We start from the raw sequence: 19,792 nt of genomic DNA on the forward strand, positions 1-19,792 counted from the left end.
CTTGCTCTATAATGATTTGACATCAAACATATTGATTCCTAAATAGTAAGAGTGCACATGAGTTTGTCACAACCATGTACACTAACATTTATTACAACGTAGTACGATAGCCACATTTGAGGTGATGTTGATGTATGTATAAATAATAATTGTATTACAACCATATTTACTCATGTAATTTTTTTTTATAGAAAAATAATTGTATATATAAACTAGAATTCTGAAAATTATTAAACAGATCTACAAAAAAGCTAATGCCATTTTTATCAATTAATTCGAGTAGAGTTCACATATGTAGAGATTTGAAATTAGACAAATATTAGAATTTGTGAGATTAAAAAAAATAGTAAGAATATATAATTTTATGGAAATTTATATGGTCGGAACTTTAAAATGAGCTTTATCAGTTTCGTTCTTTTGTGTTCTCAACTCGTGAGTAGTTTTTGGTGGAATTTTTTTTATGACCGTATATATTGTAGTTATTTAGAGCATCCTGCAAATTTTTAGAAAATTCCGAATAATTTACATTACCAAAAAATAGTTTAAAAACAGGTTGTTGCACGCGTGACTAATTTTTTAATGCACGTGAAAAATAACATATTTGAACATAGTTTTCGGCACTATAAATTATTCAAAATTTTCTAAAAATTTGTAAAATACTCTAAATAACTAAAATATACACGATCATAAAAAAAAAGCACACCAAAAATTATTCACGGGTTAGAAATATAAAAGAACTCCACCAGTGGGGCTCCCTACCATAAAATACTCATAATTTTATATAATGATTTGGTTGTGGTGGGCCAAATACCTCTAAATGAACTTCCATGTATTTATGTATACTTTCTTTTCATTTGATTTTTTTTAATATTATTAAATGTTACAATAAATGTGTACAATGATAGCACAAAATATGTTACAGTCCTAAGTGAACATTTATCAATAGGAGTAACACCAACACCTCCCTACGAGGGAGGACAACAACAACTCCATCATTGCCACCACCAATTGGGACCCCCTCCACCAATAGAGAAACAAATACAATATATATACACAAAGAGTAATGATATGTGCATCCATATATATGATGTGACAATTTAATTTAGCCAATCACATTTATTAAAATTGAGGCCCACTATTTTAAAAAATAATGACACATCACTGAGTATAATATTTGGGTGCATATTTTGAGTGCACGTATCATTATTCATACACGAATGCCCCCACCACCTTTTTGGCAAAGAAGAGGTGAATATACAATTACAAAATGGGGTTCAATAGACTCTCTACACATTGCTATAAACCTCTAACATAAAATATTCTGAATAACAAGAATTTGTTACAAAAGGTGATTTGCTCATCTTGTGGTCCTCGCTGAATATTCTAGAGTATTTGAGTCACTAGCAAAGTCATAAAAAATGGCTAGTACAGGTGTTGATCTTTCTTTTACTGGGCTACCATGGCAGAGAGAGAAATAGATATTATAGTGAAAATTTTACAAAATGACATATATTTGGGATGCCTATTAATTTTATTTTTGGTGAAATATGGTATACTATTAAGCGTACATTAAGAAATTTCCTTGATTTTTTTAATGCGAACACCATTTAATGCAAGAAAAGACCAAAACATATAAGATTTTGAGTTATTTTATCCTAGAGACGATAGAACTGATAGTATTCTTACATCTTAAAGATAACTACATGGTCCGCGACCCTAGAACCTAGTAAATTTGTTCCATATTATTTCTTATGCAGCAACACTTTGCAAAGTTGGTGATTCCAGGCTTTTCAGCAAGTGATTGAGCTTTTCTTACCCTTTCAAGGACAATTCTAATGCACCATGATCACACAAAATAGTTCCTTCCATTCAACTTGTATCGAGGTTGTACAAGATGGCACTCACCATTGATGGTGTGGCTGGTACTGAAGACTCAAACATGGTAATAATCCCTTGAGGAAATGTTGATCAAGAGAGTAGAAATGGTTGCCAAAGACACTTTAGAGAGTTCTTCAAACTACAAAACTAGGTCTGTAAAAGTCTGCAATCAAAACCAAAGAAAGGCTGGTCAAAGATGGCTGGAACACTAGGCTGCTGGAATACAAAGAACTACAGCAGCAGGCGGCAAACTGAAGATTCTGGCTGTGAAAAAGAATAATCTTAAAACCCAAAAATGCTATGACACCATGACTATGATAAAAATTGTCTTTTTCATTAGTAAAGAGAGATTATAGATTAATGTATATCATGCATTAGAAGACAAAGCTTGAGTTACTTTTCCTACCATACCCCAATTTACAGCAGTTTACCTATCTTTGTTTTTTACAATTACCTACTTAGAAGATAACATATAACTTCGAATAGCCCAAGGTCATGTTTCTTCAAATGTTTACGAAATTTTAAAACATAGTCAGAGAATTCTCTACCATTTTTCCACCTCACTGGCTGCAAGTCAATATGACAATCAAGCACTTCCATGTCGAATTTTCTTCTTTAGAATTGATTGTTGATTTTCATTTCTTCTAAGAAAATCATTCAGAGTATACTGCAACGTATATCGCCAACGATGAACTGAAGATGAAAGATTGGCAGTGTCTGCTTGTGGCGAAAGAAGCGAGAGACCCTATGTTGGCTTCCTCTCGAGAACTTCTGCCAAGAATAATACCATATCCAAAATAAATGTTTCAGTTAGATGTGACAATGTGTTAGTTTCTATCTACTGTGCCATAGAAATCCAACTATATGAAACAGAATCAAAAACCACACAACCAGGTGCCACAGAGTGGACTTTACAAACTTCAGCAAAGAAAGTATTACATGCACTCTTGAGCCGAAGAACTTTGTTGAAATATTATGGTTCTGTTTAATGACAATTACAATATCAATGCGAGAGTAGAATGTCAAGGGATCAGTTGGTCCTATGCAAGCAAGCAACAGTTAATGTTCTTTAGCACACTGACAAGAACAAGTCCAGAGCCAGGTTTTGACAATCAATACAGAGAGCTTCCTTGCAGAAGTTTCTAGAGAAAATTAACAAAAATTGCCTGTTATTGGTAATCACATAATTCTTGGAAGGGTTTTTAGAATGAATACCCCTTAGCGTTTCGCTATTAGGAAATTTAGTTTCTAAGAACCTTTTTTTGGCAACTCAGTCCTTGAGTTTCAAAAGCAGTAGCAGTCAAGTCATTTTAGTTCATTTTTAAGGATAATTTTGACATTATTCTAAACATAATATATCTCCAAATATTTTTACACATCTTGTATAGAAAAATTCAAAAAAATCATACAAGAACCAAGAATTTTGCAAAAAAAAATAAACAATAAGGACTTAATTGCTACTATTTATAGAACTCAAGACTTGATTGCCAAAGAAAATTGTTGACTGAATTACCAAAATAAAGGCATCAATGGTTCTTTGTTGAAATAAGACCTTGTTCAATTCCTCCAAAAAAAAAAAAAAGACAAAATAAGCATGTAAATGCGAAGCAACTTAAGTAGACAGTACAGTGCCATTGACCAAGTTAATGAATAATCTTATATTTTCTGATGATGATTAATTTAAATAAATTAAAAATGATAAATAATAGAGTCATCAAGTCTAGTGACCAAGTACACCTACTTTTACACTATGAACCTCAACTTCAAAATATGGATGCCAAGTAAAAGAACAACCAAAGAGAAAATAAGAAACTCTGAAAGAAACAAACCTGAACAGTTATAGGGATAACATTAAGCTCCAGTTGAATTGAAGATTATCCACTGCATTAGGACTTCATCACACAGAGATTATCCGGAATTTCAAAAGCTTGTGACAAACAGCACTCCAGGAGTAGCTATTGAAAAGATTTGACTTAGATGAAGAGCAAAGATCAGATCAATTCCACCCCCCTTGTTAAGATGCAAGAGCAGGATTGACCGGGGTCATATCAGCCCATGTGCTAAAATATATTGCAAGATTTTCGCATTTTACAGTCATAAACTGAAAGCATGACATAGGATTGAACTCGTTTAAATGGAATTACTTTGAACTTCCTGATCAAGTGTGCATGCACAAGATTTTATAGTTGTCACACCACCTGATAGAAAAAGCTAGAGAAAGCTGTAGCAGAAGAGTGATTTCATTGTCGCCATTTGATAAGGGGAGGATCGGATTCGAACTGCATATATCAAAATTGCTTGTCATGTGGCTGTCAGACCAATAATGTTGTCTCATTATTTATCACATTCTTCTCAAACACAAAACATGCAAGACCATATGCAATATGTAGGTAACCATGTTCCAACAATTAAAAGGAAACCAATCAGCATCGATTAAGAATGGACTACCGAATTCAGTATAATATTAATCAGATATATAACATAAATGATTTCTATGAAGTACTTAATGAAAGACCTAAGGTCAGCTAAAATGTTTTTATCGAAAGACATAGTAAAACTAGACTTGTATAAGAAACTTCAATACTCAGCTTTGAATCACACATTACGTGTTAAAACAACAACTAGCAAACGGATAAACATAAAATGATATGGCCGTACCTCTTGGAATGTCGTAGATTTCCTTGTAGGAAAAAATGAATCAGTAGAACAGATTTCCTTGGATTTGGAGCAAGGAAATTTGACTTTGCAATCCAGAATGGCATTATTTCTGAAGTGAAGTTTCCAATATGCTTATGGGCAGTTATTATGGAAGAGAAACTCATTTTACACTTTCTAACCACTTATTGTACAGGTTAAACGCCTTGTCGAGCTCCCTTATTCTGCAGTACTTATTGATAAGTATCTTATATGGAACATGATCAACTGGTAAACCTGAATCCACCATCTTTGCAAATAGTTCTTCTGCCTCCTTCACATTACCCTTGATACAGTAACCCCTGATTAATTCCGTGTAGATTCTTATATCTGGCTCGTATCCCATTCTCAACATTTCATCACATAAATGAATAGCAAATTGAAGGCGGCCTGATCTACAAGCAGCACCTATCAATAAATTGTAAGTAACCACGTCAGGAGAAAGACCATAGAAAGGCATCTCCTGTTTGAGAGAATATGCATCAATAATGTTTCCCCCTTCTACGAGGGCATGAATCAACGCATTGTAGGTATACACATTTGGTCGAACACCACAGGCCAACATCTGATCTTTCAAGGAGAAGCCTCGATTAATATCTCCACATCTTCCATAACAATCAATCATAAGATTCCATATATGAGTGTTAGGCATCATTGACTTCTCCATCATATGAAGAAAAAGTTCATTAGCTTTGACAACGGCTCCGTTAATACATAAGCCTTGAATAATCATTTTGAATGAAATTTCATCAGGAGCAACTCCAGTTCTAGACATAATGTTGTAGATATAAAAAACCTCTTTGAATTGGGCTTCTTTGCAATGAGAACTTATAAGTGTATTGTATGTAAAAACATCAGGAGATAACCCTCTCTTAATCATTTCAGAAAAGTATCCATAAGCAAGGTTCATCTCTCCGCTCAAACACAGCCCATTAATAAGGGCATTGTAGGAAACAACATCTACTTCGCTCTTCTTTTGTACCACATCATGCCAAAGATCAAGAGCCTGAGCAATATTTCCATTTTTAAAATAACCATCCATAAGTATAGTTGAGGTAATCAAATCTGGTGTTTTCTTAATATCCCTATCAGATAATATATTATTAAGAAGCTTCGTAGCATCATCCAAAAGGCCCTCTTTGCACAGTGCATGTATAATTATGTTATAAGTAACTCTATTTGGCCTAATACCACTATTAGTCATAGTGGAAAACAGGTACAGAGCTTTATCCAAATTATTGACGAGGCAATAACCCTTAATAAAACTATTGTAAGTGGCACAGTTGGGAAAAGGACCCAACCTAAGCATATCCCTAATTAGCTCATCTGCCTTTTCCAAGTCACCATTTTTACAGAGTCCATTCAGAATATAATTGTGTGTAAGTACATCAGGAATAACACCTTTCTGCATCATCTTTTTTCGAAGACAGAGTGCTGTTCCCAATTTACCATCCAAACATAAATCTCTAATCATTGTGAATTTGTCCTGGCAAATAGTTTCCTTGGTCAAGCTAAAAAAGCCGATTTTGGCCAAAGATATGCTTTCCCTGCAAAATTAGCATAATATACAAAGAATACCAAAATTTAAAGGTTTGAATCAGCAACATATCTATCTATCTATCTATATATATATATATACATATATATATAGACACTTCAAAATAGAGTTTTACGGTTACAATCTGCAGAGGTGATAAAGAATCATAGTCATCATCATCATACAAAATTTTAGAACTCAAAGGGAGCAAAATCCCATGAGAATAAATGGGAACAATTCGCTGTTATGATGAGTTTCTGATAAGGGTGTCTTTAAAAGTAGATAATGGAAGAACTATACGATTCTGGGAAGATATCTGGGCAGGTTCTGAGGCTCTTTCGTATGGATTGCCTAATATTGTCAGAATATGTTCTAGAAAGAATAATTGTATCTCTAATTTTCAGGAAAGTAATAATGGTAGCTGGAATTTTCATTTTTGGGAAAAAAAATCTACCTTTACTTGCATTAAAACAAAGATTGAGATACATCAAAAGTTACCTCATTGATTTGAAACGATCCAAAGTGTCCTTTAGCATTGCATCCAACACATTAAAAACAACATGTGGATCGTTTTCCCCACTAACATCATTCTTTCTCGAGAAAATATGATCAGCACTCAACTCATAATCTTCTCCCAGTTTAATAATGAAATCGTCAACACTATAAGAACAAAACAAGAGTAGAAGTCAACGAGCAGAAATGGGGTTCATCATCAAGCTGGCTAGTCTCCTAAGTAGTGCTTAAAGTAAACCATTTTCTGGTGCAGGAACACATAAACATTTTCCCTATTCTTGTATCTATTCTATGGTCTCTCTCTAAGCAAACGAAAAAGATAAAGACTTACCTGGCATCTACACCATTGTTCCGAGAACAGATAACGTTAACAAACTCAGCAATGTTGTGCTTAATGGAGTCCATGGTTCGATTCAGAACCCTTAGAATGCCGAAATGATATGGCGATGATTCTCCACAGGCAATTGCTAACTGTTACAATCCAACCCAGAATAGTTACAATGTGACGAAAACGAAAACAATACGAACACATATGCATATATAGTATTCAACTCAAGAGAGATTAGGGATATTGACTAACCGCCATTGGAAGCTCTCTCCGCGTCTTTGATTTGAATCAAGATTTGTTTGTTCGTTAATTATGAAATTGAAATTTACAGGTTCGCTAGGGTTTCTGATACATTTTTTTTTTAAAAGAAAGATGGGTTGGAGATGACTTAATTGAATACACTCTCAATCTTTTGTAAATTAAAGTTTACATTTTTTTTTTTTGACAAAATTAAAGTTTACATTTTTAGTTTACTCAAAAAAAAAAAAAAAAAAAAGTTTACATTTTTAGCTTTTTTTTTTTTTTTTCAACAAGTTTACACTTTTGCATTATATTAATTGGGGATGATGAACAAAAAATTGGGGATTTCTATACTAGGGCACCATTTTTGTCCATATCGGATTGGTAGAGGCATCTCTATTTTTTGCATGTAGAGAAAGTTTAACTAAATTTTTTTTACATGATAGTATATATTATAGTTAAATGTGACATCTCACCAATTATAGAAAAATTCTGAACAAGGCCGAAATAGAATTTTAAATAGTCAATTGTACGCATATAAAAAAAATGCATACACGCATGTAACTTACCCTTTGTTTGTTAAGGAAGAAAAGTAGGAGGATGGAAAGATTTTGAGGGAAAAGTGGGGAGAAGTAAAAAAAATAGAGTAGTTTGGTAAAAGAGAATATAGAGTGAAAAGGAAAATTCGAAAGAAAAAAATGAGCGGGCCCATACCAAATATTTTCTCTCCAAATTGGAGAGAAATGTGAGGAAAAAACGTGTTATTTTTGTAGTTGATGATAATATCACCAAATTAACATTCAAAAGTTAAGTAATGTAAGGGTAAAAGTGTCAATTTTTTCTTCTTCTGAATTTCAATTAAAATAATAACTAAATAAATAAATTAGTTTTTTCTATTTTATTTTCTCTTCTTCTACCAAACTTGTAGGAGAGAAAATACATTTACTTTATTTCTTTGACTTTTCTTTCCTTTATATTTTTTCTTTCCTCCTTATTTTCTATCCATTATACCAAATATAGACTTAGTGTTTGAACCTTGTTTTCAGCACTGTAAATTATTTAGAATTCTCCAAAAACTACTTAAATATTTGTTATACTTGTAATGTATATTGTCATATAAACAAATTTTGGTTATAGTTTCCCCATGTGCCAAAAATAAAGATGCCCATATTAATAGAGATAAAAGTGGCACTCTTATTATAGAATTCCCCAATATTAATATTTGGAGGAAATCTTCAATACTTATACCTAGCTACTATTTTTTCATGAAAAATTATTTATAATTAAAATTTTGAGAAATTTCAAATTATTTATAGTATCAAAAATAAAATTTAAAAAATTTGTTGCACTCGTACTTTTTGTTTTTGTTAATACACACGTGAAACAACTTATTTAAACTTTAATTTTGGAATGATATATTATTTAAAATTTTGCACGATTTTCTAAATAAATAGAATATAGACAATTATAAAAGAAATTTAAAATTCTAACTATTGGCATGTACGAAAAACAATAATAGGGTGTTAGTATAACACATAAAGTTTTTAGAATGAATATATATAATTATAGGAGATTTCTCTTGTGCGGACTTCAATTTCGATCTTACCATAGGGCTGTTTTGTGACCCATCTCCCTTTGACACGTTGCTATTTTGTCTTGGTGTTTCGTGATGAGCCGTGGAGGATAGTATTTACCAAATTAGTAATTAATAATCAATTTGACTACTTCAAAAAATTACTCAGATTGTTTGGGATATGCATTAATGATGAGTACAATTGGTGGGCCCAATTTTTTAATGGATTAAAGATGTGAGATTTTTTTAGAAGGTTGGAAGACGTCTCTTCCAGGCTTAAGGAAAAAATAGAAGGGAGGAGGAAGAATGGTGGGATGAAGTTCTGCAACTATATTCAGAAAATATATATATATATATAAAATCATTGTTGGAGCAAACTGTTGAAGCTTTTGGCCAGAACAACCTCCAGCAAAGCTAATGTCTTCATTTCGTAAAGTATTTTGTTCCACCCCTGTAAATGAATTTTATTTTATTTTTCTGAAGGCAAATAGACCCACTAAGCATAGAAAAAAAAAACTCAACCAAGAAATACACAAGAGCATGATTCAAACCCAAACTAACTCATTCGTCGGAGCCATCTACACTCTACAATGATTGCTTCAAATCATGCTGCCTTTCCCTCCCTTGGTCTCCAAATTGTTCATCATTCAGCTTCAAAGAACATTGCAAAAGCTTGAGAATGAGACATAAAGTAGACAAGTTAAGACACTCAAACATAGATAGAAAAAAAAGCTTTTGGAAAAGACAACTAATATAAAAGAGTAAATTAATGAGACATTCAATTAATGTCTGACAAGATCATTGGCCCCCACACACCCTCCATTCCATTTATATAAATCACATACATTTTGGTTTAGTGTACGCCCGTCCTACACCTAACAAACAAAATATGTTATAGCCATTAAATCCAAAATCAAAGGCTAAAAAATAGGCCTTATAGGTACGGTCGAAATTGAAGCCCACACAAGAGAAATTTCCTATAATTATATAAGTAAAATTAAGTGATAAAACAAGTAACATGTTTTCTTTTAAAATATAATTTATATTAATATAATTATTAAGTATATAGTATTGTATTGTATATAATAATAATAATAATATTTAAATTTAAATTTATATAATTAATAAATATTTATTTTTAATTAGTTTTAATATATATATTTTGTTAAATATGTACTTTCTATGTATATATTTTATATATATAGAAGAGATATGGAAGTATTTTTAATTTATCAACATCTTAAACTTAAAGATATTAAATAAGTATATTTTATTATATATATCTCTTATATATATAAAAAATGTATAGATAACCTAAATGATTGATTTTAACAATTTTGTTTGTTAACTTTAACATAATATTATAAATATTTAACAAAATATATTTTTAAAATAAATTTAAAATATTTATATTTTAATTATATTAATATAAATTTAAATATTATTATTATAACTAGATATAAATATTATTATTATGATAATATATAATATATAAAGTTTGTGATCTTAAATATTTTTATATTATCTTTTTTAAAAAAGTTAAACAATATTTTAATTTAATATTTTTAATAGGAAATTTCTTTGGTAGGGTCTTTAAAAAGAGCCCTACTGTAGGGCTCTTTTGTGTTTCTCAACCTTTGAACAGTTTTCGGCGCGATTTTTTTTTATGACCGTGTATATTGTAGTTATTTAGAGCATCCTGTAAATTTTCAGAAAATTCTGAATAATTTACAGTGCCGAAAGCTAAGTTCAAACATGCTATTTTCCACGCGCATAAAAAAATTAGTCACGTGTGCAATAATCTATTTTCGGCACTGTAAATTATTCAGAATTTTCTGAAAATTTGCAAGATGCTCTAAATAACTAGAATATATATGGTCATAAAAAAAAATCGCGCCGAAAACTATTCACGGGTTGAAAACACAAAAGAACCCTACGGTAGGGTTCTTTTTTAAGGCCCTACCATAGAATTGTCCTTTTTAATATATCTATGTCATTATTTTATATATAATATTATTTATTTATTTAAAATTTATATGATAATCATACAAATTAATAAAAATAATTAATAAATTTTCTAAATAAAACTAAGTAAATACATACTATATATTTTTTTTTATGATTTTCAGCTAATATAAACGTCCTTTTTATTTCTAGTACTCCTAACAAAAAACAAAAAGTCAATCAACAAAAATAACGTTTTAACACGAAAGCCAAAGCTGTGATCATAACTGATAATTCCACACCATAAATAAGAGTGTTAATGTTGAAATTTTCTCAGAGAAAAATGTGTTTGCTCATCTCTCATTTGATATCCAAAATCATAAAATACAACATTTTCATCTTGTATGTTTTTTCAGCCTTAGAATAGTAACCAAACACTATTATTGTTCAAGCATGTAAAAAAATACACATAATAAAACTTTCTTTGGAGATTAAACCAAAAAAAGGAATGTCAGTGCCTCAAAATTGTATCCATTTCTCAATGAAAATAATATTAAATAGAAATGTTCCAATGACAACAATCACAACCTAGTGAAGGGAAGCAAAAAAAAAAGTCAACTCTATTAAACAAACAGCCCAAATAATTTGAACCCCAACTATTGCAAAACTTGATCTACATTTTTTTTTTCCTTATGTTTTACCTTTAAGCTGAGTCTGCTTCTGAACTGTCCTCCTTGGCGGTATTGGTATCACTAACATCTTGTCCTTCTACTTGCTCCGGCTTCGCAGGGCCTGGACCAGCTGATACCTTCACCATTGCGGGACGCAACAGCCTGTCGCCAAGCTTAAACCCCTTGCGGAATTCTTGAAGTATGATCCCTTCTTCAAATTCGTCAGAGTCTTCCCGCATAATTGCTTCGTGCAGCTTTTTATTACAAGAGACATGAAAAGTTTCGATATTAGAAATTGTACACATTCCCTATGGTAAAGAAAAAATGATGACTGCTTATAGATAATCAGGTGACATCAGAAGAATATGATAGTCTAATTCATTCAATCAGCAACTATGAACAAATTGCTTATAGTGTCACTCCCCTGACGACTCACCGAGTTGGCTCGAATCAATCAAGAGTTGTTCAGAATCAAAACCTTGTCCAGGCCTTCGTGAAACCTGAACGAATTTGTTTTACTATTCGTTTAAGTTCAACAAGTAAATGATTGGATTTCGAGCCAACTCGGTAGCTTACCTGCATCAAGTCAATGATAGGATAGGAAAGTCATCATGTGAAGTGAAGAATGGAAGAAAAAAAAAAATTCTACTGTTGGATGTTATCGAACATTGATTGTGTTCATCAGGTTCATATTATGCTTTGGAGAATGTTGTCATCTTCTCAAAAGCACCTATTCTTTATACCTAAATGGACCCATGTAACAGGAGCCACCTTAGTTATTTTAAGAAGTTACAGGACTCACCAATGGATCAAAAGGGTTCCCAACTGTCTCCACGGGAACAACACCAAGTGAAGATAGAATCTCCATGAACTGTTTGTATATGCTTTGATAGCTATTATTGATCTTCTCCTCTCCCTCAGTCTCCACCTTAATCTGTGTTTTAGCTCTCTCAAAATTATCCAAAACACCTAACAAAGTCTCAACAACCTCTCCTTGAGCATTTGATACCAATGAAGCGCGTTCCCGTTCTGTCCTCTTTCTGAAATTATCAAAGTCCGCACTTATTCTCAGAACTCGATCCCTCTCTGTAGACATCTCTTCAGACAAAGAAGCCAGCTTCTTTTCAAGACCTAATTTCTCATCGTCAAGTGATATTAGGAAAGATTCTATTTCGGCTATTTTAGATTCGTCGTTACTTGCTAGAGCTTCTCTATATGACTGCAGCGATGCTACAATGGCTGAAACAGGCTTTTCCTCAGTCTCAACTTCTACATCATCACTTGTATCACTTTCCGCGTCACTTGTGGCATCTTCTACACCGACAGCACCATCCAAAGAGTCCTGTCGCACAATTCCATTAGTGAAAGAAATAAAGAAAGTAGTGATATCATAAAATACACTTGGTGATACTTCCACAACACACAAAATCTATTTACAATATTGCTCGTAATCAGAAATATGCAAATCATTTAAGACATCTATAATGAAAAGAACTTAATGTTTCTATTTTATGACGCAGAACAATCTATAGATACAACAAGTCAGAATAATAAAGACAACACACCAAAACAACCAATTTCAACATAAAATCCATTACTTCAGGTGAGATTACGAAACAAGTGTCAATCAAGACATGTGAAGACTCAATAAACTGCTGAAAATCATGAATTTATAGATATTATATATATATGTATGAGAGATGGTTGGAAGCTTGGAACTACTGTTGCTTCAACCCCCTTTTTGTCCTTCATTTTCAACATGCACCAGTCCATTCTTTCTTACTTCTTCCTCTCTTTTTTTTTATCATGTCAGTGAAGATTCTTCTTTTTCCTTTTCTATTTCTTGGTTGCAATCTCTATCAAGTCTGCCAAGTAGTCTAGTATAAACACATATGATATGATATATCTATGCATATAGAACACATGACACCTTGTATTAACTGCAGGATGAAGATAATTAAGATGCTAAGGCCAAGCCCAACAATGAACAAATAAATCATATCCTCAACCTTAGAAAGGGGTAAAAATTCAAGTGTGCCGGAAAATATCAAAAAGTAAGGCTAGCATACGATTTTTAAATCAAAATGATTTTTTTTTAAAAAGTTGATTAATAGTTTATTGACATAGAATAGTAAAAATTTTGAAAAAATTCAAACATAAATATCACCTAATATTAGAGTTCTGTCAAAGAGAAGCATCTTCTTTAAAATAAGCAACAAGTAATAGCTGCAATATATATTGTTAGGAGACCAAATTATAAAGCCTTTGCTGATTAAAATTGTTTCATCACCAACATACTAAGAGACCATGTATTATTTAGTTTGCATCTTCCATGCCTTCAATGGTTTTGGAAATATTACAAGTAACAATACAGTCAAAAGTCCAAACAAATCCAACTGCTTAAATGCATTTCCTTAAAATGTTTACTTTCAAACTCTTGAATAAAAATTGCCAAGAGTCACAAAAAACTTTAGCTGGAGGTATGATTCTGAAGAATCAAATGTGTAATAAGTGAACCCAAGAGGGCTAACTTTATTGGTCAGACTTGTTATGAGTCCCTCCCGGGTACTTAATGTAGTAATTGCTATAGTTTCTTTTCTTTTTTTTTTAAATATGGCTATAGTTTCTTATGCCTCAAATATTGTAGGGTAAGACAGAGCCAATTTTTTTTTTAAAGTGTATTACATGAATTTTCACCTTCTACTTGTTCCTCTATTGTCGTCTATGTTCCACTAGACTACTTAAAATGGAGAAGCAATTATAAAGGAAAACACATATCCCTCAGATTGCAGGATACAAAAGACTCATCCCTTTTAAATGGTTAGCAAAACCATGCCTATTCTTCGTGCCAAATGGAACATTGACTCATTCTAAACAAACCAAATATATTAGGGACTGGCCACTTTTCAAAGACTTTCGGAAACAGAGAAAAACCATCTTTTTTTTTTCTTTAATCAATAGAAACTGCTAAATGACTGAAAGGAAAATCCCATGACCAATCAAGCTTTTGGGTATTTCACATTGCATTAATATTTAAAGACTCATATGAAGGCATGCCAAGGAGAGCTCTATTGCAAGATATGCCAAGGTTAAGACTTTAGCCTAAGCCCAATGATGGGATAGTACCTTCCTAGTTGATAGGATACCTGAGTTTGAGTTTCATAACATCTGAATTTCAACACTTCGAGTTCTACATACTCAGAAGTGCTAACTAAATTTCATTATGGCATACACACAAAATTGTGGCTTCCAAGCTTCAACTTAGCAAACCATAACAAGATATGGAAAGCACTGCCAAGAATTATCTTCTCAATTTCTCATAAACTTTCTCAACAACCAAACAGATAACGAAAACGAAAAACAACCACCACAAATACCTCAACATGAGCTTCCAGAACTTCTTCTTCGGTCTGAGTTGTTTCCGTTTCTCCAGAGGAGGCGAAAGGCACGAACCGCAGCGAAGAGAAGCGCAGGGAGGCGGTGAGAGCGGTAGAGAATTTGGATTTGGCGAGGTTTCTTTGCCTAAACGAAACGGACAACGGTTTGGGATAATTGGAGGAGATAGGGGAATGAAATGGCTGAAGCGAGGCTTGAAAGGAGGGAGCTTTGAGGGTCGCCATGGCCATTGGAGCAAAGCTCGAGGTTAGAGAGAGAGAGAGAGAGAGAGATAAGGACTGCTACTTCGAGAGCTCCATTAGAGTTGGGGAAGAAGAACATAAAAAGTGGGTGGAGGAGGGTAAATGGGTTTAGATTGATCTGGACCGTTGGATGAGCTTGATTTTGTAGGATGATCCAAGGGTCAGGATTACGATCTTCTCATATTTTAATTATAAATAAATGAATCTTCTGGAATTATTTATTGGCATTTTGTGGTGATGTTTTGGTTGAATTATTTTCTTTTTGTTTGAATTAATTTGGCTTTTTTGAGATGACCCTCGTTGCCTAGTTGGGCCAAATGTGGACGGTCAATTTAGTCAACAAAGTATACACAAGTATCAAAGTGGAGCTTGGTAATAATAAAAATAATGACAATAATAGTAATAATAATAAGACATATTTGCAGAGTATTTAATTTATTATGTTTTTAGGATTTAAATATTTAAGTTATTTTAATAGTAGTGAAAGTACTTTCTATTTATGTTTTTTTGCAATTTAATATAATCGTCAATTCTCATTGTTAAGTTTGATTGTAACACATAAGCGAAAGTACCAAATTAAATAGATATTTGCGACAAAAATTTAAATTTTAAGAGATATTTATGACGAAAGTACTCAATTTAAGAGATATTTTCGTCCATATTTTGGTGCAGTTTAGTACAACCGTCAATTCTCACTGTTAAGTTCGATTGTGACACTTACGCGAAAGTGTCCAATTAAATGGATATTTGCGATGAAAGTATTAAATTTAAGAGATATTTGTGGTGAAAGTACCAAATTTAAGGGATATTTGCGGCAAAAGTACACAAGTTATAAGTAAATTTCACGTTATAGTGGCTGACTTAACGACGAAACAAACAGATACACTAAACTGCACCAAATGGATGGAAGGTACTTTCGTTGCCAACAAAAATTACTTGGGTACTCAAGTGCTACAAACACAATAATTTAGGTATTTTTTGCCGCAAATATCCCTAATAATAATAATGTTGTCTCGTTTCGCAAATTTTTTGTGTTTGGTTATAGCTAAAAATATAAAATAAGTAAAAAATTTGACTTATTTTTATAAAATTTTGGTAGAATGAATATTTTGTAATTATACTAATATAAATTCGAATATTATAATAATATTTAATATAAGATATGATATTTAATAATTATATTAATATAAATTTAAATGTTATAAAACATCATTATTAAAATAAATATTATACAAGATTATATATTTAATAATTATATTCATATAAATTTAAATTTTATAAAATATTATTATTATAAGAATATATAATACATAATTATAATTTTTATAAAATTTTAGTAAAATAAACTATTGATTCAAATATTATAAAATATTATTATTATAGTAATATTTGATAGATGACTAGATATTTAATAATTATATTTATATAAATTCAAATGTTATAAAATATTATTATATAATCTTAATAATATATAATATTATTGTTATAATAATATATAATATATAATATATAATCTTAATTTTTATTGAAAAATAATAATTTATATTTAAAAAGAAAATATGTTTTTTATTACTTATTATCTAACTTATATAAATCTATATTTATATTAAATAACAATAAATATTATAAATATATTTTATATAAGTATCGTGACTTGTGTGGTATAAATAGGATGACTACGTGACTACATAAAAAATTAAAATAACATATATTTTTTTTTCAAATAAGAATAAACAAGTTTTTTCTTCAATCATGAATGTGTAATTTGATTAATATCATGAATATTTTGTTTATTGAATAAAATAGTTTGTGATCTAAAAAGTCATCACATTATTTAAAAAAAAAACCATAGAAAATGTTTTGATTTAATTTTTCTTACAATATCTTCATGTCATTATTTTATATATAATATTGTTCATTTATTTAAATTTTATCTGAATTTGTGAATAGTCGGTGTTTAAATTCTTGTAGGAAAATTTTGAAATTCCTCCTCATGCTAAGAATTGGACTTTTAGAACTTTTGGAAGGAAACTTAGAGCTTGGAAATCTTATCTTAAAAAAACTTATTATTTGGAGCACTTAATTTTTGAAGAGCAAAAGAAATATAAAGACAAACGAGTACATGATGATCAATGGGAGTAACTAATAAAATATTGGGCAACAAAAAGTGCAATTGTATTTTTCATTCAAACTTTTATTAACTTGCATTATTTTCATTGTATTTCAATAATTGTTTACTAACTAAATTTTAATCTTTAATATTCTTTTAGAGAAAAAGTGCTAAAAACAAAACTAGTCGTGCAGGAAAAAAATACAACCATACAACTGGCACAAAGAGTTTTGCTCAACTTAGAGCATTACAGGTGAAATTTATTTAGTATTTTAACATTAACATTTGAATATTATTTCAAAATTAGGTAAATTTCATTGCTTTTTAATTAAAACAATATGTTCTTTTGTAGAAAAAAGATAGTGCAAGTACGTCAACACGTGCAACCATGTTCAAAATCTGCTGCTCAAAAAAAGATAAGAGCATTACTAATGAGAAAACAAAAGAAGCAATGATATGATCCAATTATTCTTAATTAATGTGTTATTTCTTGCTTGCTAGTTTTGTTTAATCTTAACTTATATGTTTACAATATTAAATCAATAATAGTTACAATTACAAGAGAAAGAAGAACTGATTAAAGATGCATCAAACAAAAAGAGTATGAATGACGTTTTTTCTAAAGTTATGGGTAAAGAAAAACATGGATCAGTTCGCATGTATGGATTTTGTGTTTGCCCATCTGATAAGTATATTTTTGTATAAAGTTTACCTTTCTACTTATCAGATTTTGTGTTCATAAGTAGTGTGTTTGGGGATAGTTAGAATCGTTTTTTTTATTTGTTTCATTTAATCTAAATCATTATTTTTAAAGATAATTGTATATTTTTTATGATTTTTGGTTGAATGATGATTTTGTAGGATTCTAACCATTGGAGTAAAGTGTTAAAGAGAAGAAAAATCGAGAAAATAACAAGAGTACGAGAAATCTGAGAGCTTGCCGCTACAGGGAAAAGTCCCTGCCGCTACGAGGCAAGTCAGACAGGTCCTTGCCGCTACAGGGAAAAGTCCCTGCCGCTACAAGAGAAACAGAGAGTCTCGTGCCGCGGCAAGGAAATATGGCTGCCGCGGCACGCGTTAAAATTCAAATTCAAATTCAATTTTTCTTATTTTTTGGGCGGGAAATAAAAGGGGGATTAGGTCATATTCGTAAATTAAGTTTTAGATACACGATTTTAGAGAGAGGAACACAGAGAGAGCGGAGGAGAAGAAGGAGGATCGCATTCAACTTTTTCAATAGTTTTCTTCTTCTCGAAACTTTTCTATTCTTTGATTCTGGTTATGTTTTTCATCATGATTGTTGGCTAAGTTTCTTTTAGGTTAAGGGTTATTCAAAACCCAGACATGAATGTTTGATTTGAGATGTGAATATTGTTCTTGATTTCCATAATGTTAAATTGCTTCTATTCTTCTATGCCTATTGTATGAAATATTGTGATTCCTTGTTAGGGTGTACAACTAATTAGGGCTTGCATTATTTTACTGTCATCTTAGAATTTCTATTCACCTAATAGTTTATGATTCTAAGTGTTTGTGATAAATTGCAATTGATGATGTGGTCAAAAGCATTGTTGATTGTGATGAAGAATAGAACCTAGGTTAAATGAATTAAATGCTTCATTGATTTATTGCCTAGATTAACCTATCTCCACTGTTGTTAATGCTTTTCCTAAATTGAATGAATCGTATGCTTAATAGGTTTGTTGTTTGGTAAAAAGAATTGATTATTGAGCGTTTAGCCGTAATTGATTGTGATAGGGAGATTGAGATAATTGACTGCTTAAGTATTATCTACAGGGTTAATAGTTTAATTGGGAATCGGAATAATATTCATTATTGATATTCATGCATGATTGTCTAAGGTGGAGAATAATTCTTAACCATCTTTGAAATCGTTGTTAATCTCTTCTTGCTATCAATTGTTTTCTTAATTCTTGCTTTTACTTTTACTTTCCAAAACCCCCCTTTCCAATTTAACTTTGTCAAGCTTTTGTGAATAATAAACTGAATATAGTTCCCTTGGGTTCAACCTCTATTTGCCGTTATACTAAATAATTGGTTTGAGAGTAAATAAAATATTTGTTAAATTTGGTACGCAATACGACACGCATCACCATCTGATGTGTGGAAGGATAAATCAACTTGGAGAAGAAACTAAAATGAGTATGTAGATACTCTGCAGAAGTAAATGATCTAAGGTCTCAAGTTCAAATTCTTACTAAGACTATTTTGAGCAAGCAAAATAATGGCAATGACATATCTACACTTCAGGTTAGTCAAACTACTAGTTTTTCATTTATTTTGATTATTCACAACAAGTTGTACTAACTACATTAAATTTAATTATGTGCAGCCATTACATTATAATGAAAATGCTACATCTTCACACGTGGTTAAGATTTATTTTATTTTGTTGATTTTTAAGTTACTAACCTATAAACTATATATAGTTATTTTGCTAATTTATTGTTATATATGTGGCCATAAATGCTTGTACCTTACATAACAAAGAAACTCAACGTCAACTATGATTTTCTTCTTCAACATATGATATTCCTGTTGTTGAGGTATTACTATTATATTATCATTTTTTTAAATATTTATAAGTGGATCCTCCACTATTGAAATTATTCATTTATTAATATAATACATACAGGTTTGAGAAG

The 19,792-nt window shown here is 31.1% G+C and overlaps 2 protein-coding genes across 6 annotated transcripts; both read right to left on the reverse strand.

Annotated features, from left to right (window-relative positions):
- Window positions 1–1,069: 1,069 nt before the first annotated feature.
- On the reverse strand, window positions 1,070–7,360 carry LOC133824825 (pentatricopeptide repeat-containing protein At5g24830). Of its 4 annotated transcripts, none has more exons than XM_062257803.1 (7): window positions 7,203–7,360; window positions 6,954–7,093; window positions 6,608–6,769; window positions 4,537–6,119; window positions 3,708–4,157; window positions 2,427–2,646; window positions 1,070–2,041 (listed from the first exon to the last, which is right to left on the reverse strand). In XM_062257803.1, the coding sequence occupies exons 1-4, from the start codon at window positions 7,206–7,208 to the stop codon at window positions 4,697–4,699; spliced, it is 1,731 nt and encodes a 576-aa protein (XP_062113787.1). In that variant the 5' UTR covers window positions 7,209–7,360; the 3' UTR covers window positions 1,070–2,041; window positions 2,427–2,646; window positions 3,708–4,157; window positions 4,537–4,696. The 4 variants fall into 4 exon arrangements, with proteins under 4 accessions (XP_062113787.1, XP_062113785.1, XP_062113786.1 ...); XM_062257801.1 differs by having other exon boundaries at window positions 2,427–2,649; XM_062257802.1 differs by having other exon boundaries at window positions 1,070–2,129; window positions 2,427–2,649.
- A 3,862-nt stretch (window positions 7,361–11,222) lies between these two features.
- LOC133824827 (uncharacterized) lies at window positions 11,223–15,078 on the reverse strand. 2 transcript variants are annotated; one of them, XM_062257808.1, is made up of 4 exons: window positions 14,756–15,078; window positions 12,181–12,720; window positions 11,815–11,954; window positions 11,449–11,632 (listed from the first exon to the last, which is right to left on the reverse strand). In XM_062257808.1, exons 1-3 carry the CDS (start codon window positions 15,002–15,004, stop codon window positions 11,850–11,852), a joined length of 894 nt encoding a protein of 297 aa, XP_062113792.1. In that variant the 5' UTR covers window positions 15,005–15,078; the 3' UTR covers window positions 11,449–11,632; window positions 11,815–11,849. The 2 variants fall into 2 exon arrangements, with proteins under 2 accessions (XP_062113791.1, XP_062113792.1); XM_062257807.1 differs by lacking the exon at window positions 11,815–11,954 and having other exon boundaries at window positions 11,223–11,632; window positions 14,756–15,075.
- Between the last annotated feature and the right edge of the window lie 4,714 nt (window positions 15,079–19,792).

This window comes from Humulus lupulus, chromosome 3, assembly GCF_963169125.1.
Source record: "Humulus lupulus chromosome 3, drHumLupu1.1, whole genome shotgun sequence".
Taxonomy (NCBI): domain Eukaryota; kingdom Viridiplantae; phylum Streptophyta; class Magnoliopsida; order Rosales; family Cannabaceae; genus Humulus; species Humulus lupulus.

Excerpts from the sequence above, each read along its gene's own strand:
- LOC133824825 (XM_062257803.1), bottom strand. Across the intron at positions 6,770-6,953 it reads AACAATGGTGTAGATGCCAG|TGTTGACGATTTCATTATTA; the intron begins GTAAGTCTTTAT and ends TTGTTCTTATAG. Across the intron at positions 6,120-6,607 it reads GATCGTTTCAAATCAATGAG|GGAAAGCATATCTTTGGCCA; the intron begins GTAACTTTTGAT and ends CTAATTTTGCAG.
- LOC133824827 (XM_062257807.1), bottom strand. The coding sequence starts at position 15,004 with ATGGCCATGGCGACCCTCAAAGCTCCCTCCTTTCAAGCCTCGCTTCAG. Across the intron at positions 12,721-14,755 it reads TTCTGGAAGCTCATGTTGAG|GACTCTTTGGATGGTGCTGT; the intron begins GTATTTGTGGTG and ends ATTGTGCGACAG. Across the intron at positions 11,633-12,180 it reads GGAACCCTTTTGATCCATTG|CTGCACGAAGCAATTATGCG; the intron begins GTGAGTCCTGTA and ends TGTAATAAAAAG.